This window comes from Neoarius graeffei, chromosome 22, assembly GCF_027579695.1.
Source record: "Neoarius graeffei isolate fNeoGra1 chromosome 22, fNeoGra1.pri, whole genome shotgun sequence".
NCBI classification, from domain to species: Eukaryota; Metazoa; Chordata; class Actinopteri; order Siluriformes; family Ariidae; genus Neoarius; species Neoarius graeffei.
In genome coordinates, this window is record NC_083590.1 from 3,263,392 (window position 1) to 3,272,199 (window position 8,808).

The 8,808-nt window shown below is 45.0% G+C and overlaps 1 protein-coding gene across 1 annotated transcript in view; it reads left to right on the plus strand.

Annotated features, from left to right (window-relative positions):
• LOC132870262 (glutamate receptor ionotropic, NMDA 2B-like) overlaps positions 1-7,816 on the plus strand; it is a 78,346-nt gene extending 70,530 nt beyond the window's left edge. The window contains exons 16-20 of the mRNA XM_060903902.1: positions 1,398-1,627; positions 1,808-1,968; positions 4,288-4,475; positions 4,594-4,832; positions 5,978-7,816. Of these exons, the coding sequence (XP_060759885.1) occupies positions 1,398-1,627; positions 1,808-1,968; positions 4,288-4,475; positions 4,594-4,832; positions 5,978-7,816 (2,657 nt within the window). The remainder of the gene's footprint in view (positions 1-1,397; positions 1,628-1,807; positions 1,969-4,287; positions 4,476-4,593; positions 4,833-5,977) is intronic.
• Positions 7,817-8,808: the final 992 nt, after the last annotated feature.

An 8,808-nucleotide genomic window follows, 5' to 3' on the forward strand; every position in this document is an offset into this window, starting at 1 on the left:
AAAGCAAATATAATCTCCGTGGAACAAGATATGTAATGCCTAATGTAAATACTGATCGTTTTAAAAATACTTTTGTAAATAGGCTACTTTTCAAACATTTAGCTTAACTTAGTATAGTATAAGTTTTTTTCTTTCTTCTTATATGCTTGTAATGTACCTTAGGATATGTATTTTTATCCTTTGACAATAAAGACGAAAAAAATTGTATGAGAAAGAGTGGAGTGAATGAGAAGTATATTAGAGCGGTGCAAGACATGTATGAGAACAGTGAAACAGCAGTGAGGTGTGCAGTTGGAACGACTGAATGGTTGAAGGTGAAGGTGGGACTCCATTAAGGATCTGCTTGAGTCCTTTCTTGTTTGCCATAGTGATGGATAGCTTGATGGACGAAGTGAGGCAAGCATCACCATGGAACATGATGTTTGCAGATGATGTTGTGATATGTGGTGAAAGTAGAAAGGAGGTTGAGCTGGGTTTGGAGAGATGGAGGGATGCATTGGAATGAAGAGGAATGAAGGTGAGCAGGAGCAAAACAGAATACATGTGCATCAGTGAGAATGGGGATGAGAGTGTAGTGAAGATGCAAGGAGTAGACGTAAAGAAAGTTGGTGAATTCAAGTACCTGGGGTCAACTGTGCAGGAAAATGGGGGCTGCGATAGTGAGGTGAGAAAGAGAGTGCAGGCAGGGTGGAGCAGTTGGAGAAGGATTTCGGGAGTCATTTGTGATAGGAAAGTCCCAGCAAAAGTGAAAGGTAAGATGTATAAGACAGTAGTGAGACCAGCTGTGATGTATGGATTGGAGACGTACCCTTAACGAAGAGACAGGAGGCAAAGTTGGAGGTGGCGGAGTTGAGGATGTTAAGGTTTGCGATGGGAGGTTGGACAGGATAAGGAACGAGTGCATCAGAGGGACAGCACATGTGGAGAGCTTGGGAATGAAGCTAAGAGAGACGAGACTGAGATGGTATGGGCACATCCTGAGAAGAGATGCAGAGCATGTGGGAAGGAGAATGTTGAGGATGGAGCTGCCAGGCAAACGAAAAAGAGGAAGGCCAAAGAGGAGATACATGGATGTGGTGAGAGAGGACATGAAAGTGGCACGTGTGGTAGAGAAGAATGCAGAAGACAGGGAGCAATGGAGATGAAAGATCCGTTGTGGCGACCCCTAATCGGGAGCAGCCAAAAGAAGAAGAGGAAGAGGTGTCTGGGTCTGTTTGTCTGATGTCTAATATTTTAAATAACAGTCATGCCAATTAAGCTATCTTGGATTGAATTAAATACACGGAGAGACAGAAAGAGATGGTTCATTCTCTCTCAGCTTAATTTGTTAATTATTTCAACCATTAATCATCAACTATAATGTGTGGTTTTGTTTTGTTTGTTTGTTCCCCCCTCAGAGCCTGGTGGTCCCTCATTCACTATTGGAAAGGCAATCTGGCTGCTGTGGGGTTTGGTGTTTAATAACTCAGTTCCTGTGCAGAACCCCAGAGGAACTACCAGTAAGATCATGGTGTCCGTGTGGGCTTTCTTTGCTGTGATCTTCCTGGCCAGCTACACTGCCAACCTCGCAGCTTTCATGATCCAGGAGGAGTACGTCGACCAGGTCTCAGGCCTCAGTGACAAAAAGGTACACAATCATAACAAGAGCTGTAATAATTCTAATAAATGACTTGCTGGTGCTTCTGATCATATGTGTTGTGTAATATTATCCCTATATCCCTGTAGAATTCAGGCAATAAACAAAACCAACCATTTTGTATTACTTTAATATCTCTGTCTTTTACTTTTTCTCCCGGTTCTCTTTCAGTTTCAGAGACCTAATGACTTCTCTCCTCCGTTCCGGTTTGGGACTGTGCCCAATGGCAGCACAGAGCGGAATATCCGTAATAACTATAAAGAGATGCACTCGTACATGGTGAAATTCCACCAGCGCAATGTGGATGAAGCTCTGCAGAGCCTGAAAGCCGGGTCAGAACTAGACTCCACCATCACGCTCTCCATGTCTTACATAAATCTATATATAGAGATCAGTAAGATACACTTGCTTGCTAACATTAATGCTAGCTTAATCAACCTGATAAATGCACCATGGGGAAGCCATGGCCTAATTGTTAGAAAAGCAGCTTTGGGACCAAAAGGCCACTGGTTCAACTCCCTTGACCAGCAGGAATGGCTGAAGTGCCCTTGAGCAAGTCACGGAACCCCTAACTGCTCCCCAGGCTGATCTGGGTATGCTGTACGTTGCTCTGGATAAGAGCATCTGCTAAATGTCTGTAATGTAATGTAATGTAATGCATCAAATGACAGGTAGCTAACACTAACTAAGCTAAGACTGCTAAGGCTATAACTGCTAAGCAAGCTACCTAGGGCTGTACTCAGAGACAAAACTTAGGTCAATATTTATGCAGAGAAACCTCTTCATATTCAGAGTCTGGATACATACCCGCTTCAACCAATTTTCATCTCATTAACATCACCAGTTCATGCCTCCAAGGTTGTTGGATATTTTTTGACTTGTTAAATTAATAAAATAATGTTAGTTTTTATGTTAATTAGATGTGCTCTGCTGTAAAGAAAACATGCATAGGGTTTGAAGGATAATCTGACCTAATGCTCACCTGCTACACTTACAGAGGAAGCTTAACTTCATCCATAAGTGATGTCTCTGATTTAGACATGTCTCCTCCAATGTCCTCCATGTGAAATAAACTTTTTTGCTTTGCAGGGACAATAATATTATTAATCACAAGTCTGATGCAATGTTGCACCTTGCTTGACTGATATTGTGCAAAAAAATAAAAGCGTTGTTTTCAAGATCAGGAAACAAATTCTGCTCCACATGCGTAGCTCTTCTGTAACGTCTGAATATCACTCAAGACTTGTGTGTGAGGTCTGAACATGTGTATAATTTCTGTATTAAACCCTCACTGTGTGTGTTTAACTCAGTCATGAATACGGCATTGTCTAGCTACAGTATTTAATGCTAACCCGTAAAAATTTTGGCTAGGTGCTAAACTTTAAATTTGCTTCTAGCTAGTTTCGTAGCTCCAGCTAAGCTAATTCCACTCTCAGGCTATTTTAATGCTAAATAAAGGCCTCTGCATTCTCTTGCGACAAGGCTTTCACAGATAGCTTTTCGCAGACAGTTGTAATTTATCGTTGAGCGGGGAGTATAGGTGTGTATAAGCTTGCGCGATGTTATTCACTGCCACAACGCAAGGGGGCATGAAGTCGCGAAATTGCTAGGAGTAATTGGTGGGTGTGGTTAGTGGAGTGTTTATCCTCTGGTTACTGAGCAACAGGTCATTCAACACCAACAACAATGGCGACTGGAAGAGTTCGCACTTTGATTGAGATGCAGCTGAAGGATCTAGAAATCACTTCCTCGATCAACCGCTCTTCGTGCTGCTCCATCTTCGCTCGTGTTTTTAAAAATGCCGGTCGTGAAAACAAACCAAACTGGGGAAGCGGAAGTGCGTGTACAGCGGATGTAGAGTGGATCAATCAGAGCCCTCTTGTCTGCGACGCTGTCTGCGAGGCTGTCTGTGGTGGTCACAATTTTTGGGAGGTGCGCGCAGAGCGTCTGCGAAGGGGGGGGGCTTCGCAGACGCCATCTGTGACGCCGTCTGCGAGGACTGGGTTGTCAGCATAAATTGGTCCTAAGTGTACCTCATTAACAGCAGCTACCGAAACAAGCACAAATTGAGACAGCTAGCTACGACGTAGCCCATATTTCTTTTATATGAACTATGTAAACGTAGCCGGTCTGCATATTCTGCATATAACAACATAAATATCAGTACAGCCACTTCGTCAGAGTCTCTCTCTCACACACACACACACACACACACACACACCTCTCCTCAGCAAGTCCAGTGATCGACTGAGAATGGCATGGAGCGACAGGAAATGACATCACCGGTAGGTCAAAGGTCACACAATAAAAACAAAGTTAACAAAATAAAGGCTCCTCATAAAAAAATATACAGAAACAAATATATACCTTAAAATCAACAACAAAATGTGAACAAAAGAGGGAAATGGATTTTTGGTGAAAAAAAACCCCAATTTATTGAATACATCAGTTACATAAAGACACAGTGAGAGTGGAAATGAGACAGAACCACCAGGAACATCAACATTTGCCGGTTGGAAAACCGATTTCGTACGACTAAAATTACACATACATTTAGCGTCAACTTCTCCCACAGCTAATATAATATAAATCAGGATAAATCTGAGCTCTCAGAGAAGTAACGTGTGTGTAACCGTGTGTGTGAATTGCAGGAAGCTGGATGCATTTATCTACGACGCCGCTGTGCTGAACTACATGGCGGGTCGTGATGAAGGCTGTAAGCTGGTGACGATCGGCTCCGGGAAAGTGTTCGCTTCAACCGGATACGGCATCGCGATCCAGAAGGACTCGGGCTGGAAGAGACACGTGGACCTGGCCATCTTACAGCTGTTTGGAGATGGTAAACACACACACACACACACACACACACAAGCTAAAACCATAGAGAGATTTAAATCAACATATATTGATTGATTGTGTTCCTCTTTGTGTGTGTGTGTGTGTGTGTGTGTGTGTAGGAGAGATGGAGGAGCTCGAGGCACTCTGGCTCACAGGAATCTGTCACCACGAGAAGAATGAGGTGATGAGCAGTCAGTTGGATGTGGATAACATGGCGGGTGTGTTCTACATGCTGGGCGCGGCCATGGCCCTGTCGCTCCTCACCTTCATCGCCGAACACGTCTTTTACTCACACCTACGCTTCTGTTGCATGGGAGTGTGTTCCGGAAAACCTGGCCTCACCTTCACCATCAGCAGGGTGAGATGCACGCGTGCACACACACACACACACACACACACACACACACACATGCAATCAGCAATTGTTGCAAATCAGAATACAGTTTCATCCAAACCTTCAGTTCTTAACTTTTGTGAATCATCGACAGAGACAGAGAGAGAGAGAGAGATCGATCATATTACATTAGATTGCTTTGAGTTTTAGTAGAAGAGTCATGTGTGTGTGTGTGTGTGTGTGTGTGTGTGTGTGTGTGTGTGTGTGTGTTGGTTTTACATTGTGTTTTGATGAGATTAATATAAAGAGCCCTCAGGGAATCTTCTCTGAGGTTGTGTAGTGTGGTAATGAGATATGTGGTCAAAACACATCAGTAATGGGTTTATTTTGTGTGTGCGTGTGTGCGTGTGTGTTGTTTTCTGATCCAAATCCATTAGCATTTACATGTCCACATGCTCACATAACACACAGGACGCTCAAATAAAATCAGCTTCACTCATTAACACATGGATTCATGATCCATACATCATGATCTGGTGCATCATATATAAGGAGAAAAACCTATGTTTAGCTGCTTAGCCTGGAAAGACATTCTAACATGCTAACAGCTAAACTGCTACGGACCAGAATTATGTTTAAAATCACTATGTAGCCCCAAACACGAAGCTGTGACAGGTGACATATGAACATTTATTCAGCTACAGTGCTGAATATGTTCCCATATACATTACTCTACATAATCATACAAACACACACGAAATGCAGTGATGAACATTTGCGTGTCACATATGTTTCCTGTTAGTAAGCTTACTGTTTATTTATTATGGACGCTAACGTGTTTCCTGTGTATTTTTGAGAAAATCGCACTTGCAGTCACACATTTATGACCCTGTTATCACTGTACATTCTCTCAGTCCCTCTGCAAAGATCCGGCTTTTTCCTAAGGACGAGAATGCATGACAATTCATCACTAGTTTACGCTTTTACTGGAATGGTGGCCATTTTGGCTCCGTCCCAAATACTAGAACTCTATTGCTAGTGCAAAAACAGTGGCCTTTTTGGATCTTTTCTAAATGCTCCTGATGAAGAGTTAGTTTATTTACTAGAATTTCAGCCATTTTGGTGCTGTTCCTACTCTCACTCTCTCACTCCCTCTCTCTCTCCTGCAGGAAGTGTACAGTTGTATCCACGGTGTTGAGATTGAAAACAAGAGTTCGGCGCTGAATTCCCCATCAACCACCATCAACAACACACACTCCAACATCCTGCGTCTGCTGCGCACAGCTAAAAACATGGCATCATTGTCAGGGGTCAACGGCTCCCCTCACAGCGCACTCGACTACCTACGCCGCGACTCGTCCGTCTATGACATCAGCGATCAGCGACGTCACTCGGAGTGCCGGGTGCCATACCTATCCGAGAACAGTGACAATAATGCTTTTAGTGACTACATCGATCAAGTCGAGCGCACCTTTGGTAACCTGCACCGCAACGAGAGTGACCTATACCTGCACCGACGCTCGGGCTCTGTCCCTGGCCCCGCCCCCAGCCTGGGTTCTGGCAGTTCACTGGATGGTGCCATTTTTGACTGCTCTGCCCTCACACACAGGAACATGAGTAACTTTGACCTGCTGCAGGGACATGCCCCACTTGGACTGCCAGAGCCATACAGGAAGTTCTCCTTTAAAGGTGGGACTTCGGGCTACATCCCTGCCTATGATCGCTATGGCGATGGAGACAACATGTCTGACATTTCCACTCACACCATAACCTATGGAAACCTGGAGAGTGACAGCAGAAAGAGAAAGCAGCATGGCGAAAGTCTGAAGAAGCGGCCTGCTTCGGCCAAATCGCGCCGAGAACTGGATCATGCCCACCTCGGTTACCGACGGAGACCACACCATGGGCATCACCGTCACCATGGACACCGCTCTGTGTCTCCACCCCTCTCAGAACACAAAATGAGAGGAGGAGGTGGATCTTTGTCCTTCCTGTACCAGGACAAAGAAAGTCTTCGTGACTTTTATCTGGACCAGTTCCGTCCCAAAGAGGGCGTGCCCCAATGGGAGCATGTGGATTTGACTGATGGGCCAAGTGGGAGTGGGGCTGGAGGTGGGGCTAATTGTACTAGCCTGGTGCCTGTAGATGACTTCCTGAAAAGTAAACCACCAAAGGTGGAGTCAAAAGTGGGAGGAGGGGAATGGGAGTGTCGAAATTGCCATGCTAGCAGTGCAGGAAGTAAACGAATGGCACAGCACACAGGGGGTGGGGCTTATGGAGCTGGTGGAAGCAATAGCTGTCTGGCATCAGGAGTTGGGGGTGGGGCCAGCCGTCCCACTTCAGCTACTTGCATGCGTTGCGAGGCTTGTAAGCGTTCAGGCAACTTGTACAACATCAGCGAGGATAGCAATCATGTAATGGAGCAGATAAGTGGGCGGGGTCAAACACCATCACAGCGGCGACGAGCATTTAGCGCGAGACCTTTACGCAGGCAGCATTCTTATGATGCCTTCATGGACCTGCACAGGGATGACCAAGGGCTAAGTTTGCAGGCAGGGGGAGGGGCTATGGACGATGTAGGTGGGACTTTTCTGCCTCCTCGCAGTGTGAGTTTGAAGGAGAAGGATCGCTGTATGGAGGGCTCATTCTCCCATTTATTTGATACCCAGCAGTTTTATAGCCCCACCCACCACTCCCTGAGTGCATTCCGAGGGGAAAGAGACCCTTACTTCCTGTCAAAATCACTCTATCCTGATCACACCAATCACAATCCATTTGTGCCGACATTCGGAGACGATCAGTGCTTGCTGCACGGCGCTAAAACGTACTATACAAAAAAACAGCAGCATTCAGATTCAAGAAATCCAGGAAACCCTTCTGGGATTTCGTCATTCCTTCCCTCATCTCGATTCACCAATCAGCACTCAGTTCTCGGGCCGCCACGCCCTTTTAACGGCACCAACGGCCATGTGTACGAAAAACTCTCCAGCATCGAGTCAGATGTGTAGACGCACAACAGGACATGATGGATAGAACAATAAACAAGGGGAAGAGGATGAACGAGAGGGCTTTGACCAAAAGGGCTGAATGGGGGTGGAGCTGTGGGTGGGGTTAACTGCACCAGCCTGGTGCCTGTGCACAGTGCTGTGTTCTCACACTGAAGGAAGTGAAGATCATGCTGCCGAAGAGTGATTAGACGAGCGGCCATCTGGAGACGTATGAGCGACAGAACAAAAGGGAGTGAGAGAGAGGGAGAGAGAGAGAGAGAGTGGAGAGATGACGGATAAAATCATTGCTCACTTTCTCTCTTTCCTGTCCTCTCTCTCTACTTCCTTTGGGTCGATGGCGAATGAGTTGTACAAAACGCTAACAGGGTAATAAACAATAACAACCACAATAATGCTACCAATAACATTGTGATTAGCCAGGCTGGTACGGATGTCGCTAATGCTAATGATGTGTAGAAGTCTATTTATTGATTGATTTATTTGTTTGTTTGTTTATCTATCGATTTATTTATTTATTCTGGTTACATTAGCTCATTTCAGCTATTTTACCATTCTGATATTTATAGTAGAGGGACAAGAGTCCCCATGAACACACACACACACACACACACAATGAGAGGCAGGAAACGAGGAAGAAATAACAAGTGATGGATGTTGGGAAGTGGAGACACCTGTCTCTATTGTAAATACCACTTTCTACACACACACACACACACACACACACACACACACACACACACACACACACACACACACACACAACTTGATAATAGGCATGAGCCAATAATCGAGTACGAAGCGCATTGTGCCATTTCATTTTGCTCCACTTTAAAATCTTGTATATTTTGAATGCTGTTGTGTTCCATTGTGGAGTAGGCTGCCTAAGTAGGGTGCATTCTCAGGCAGTCAGATCAAGTCTGTCTCCTTAGCAAGGAAGTCAGCAAAAAGCACTTGAAAGTGTTCTCAGCGAATTTTGCAATCCAATATTTGTG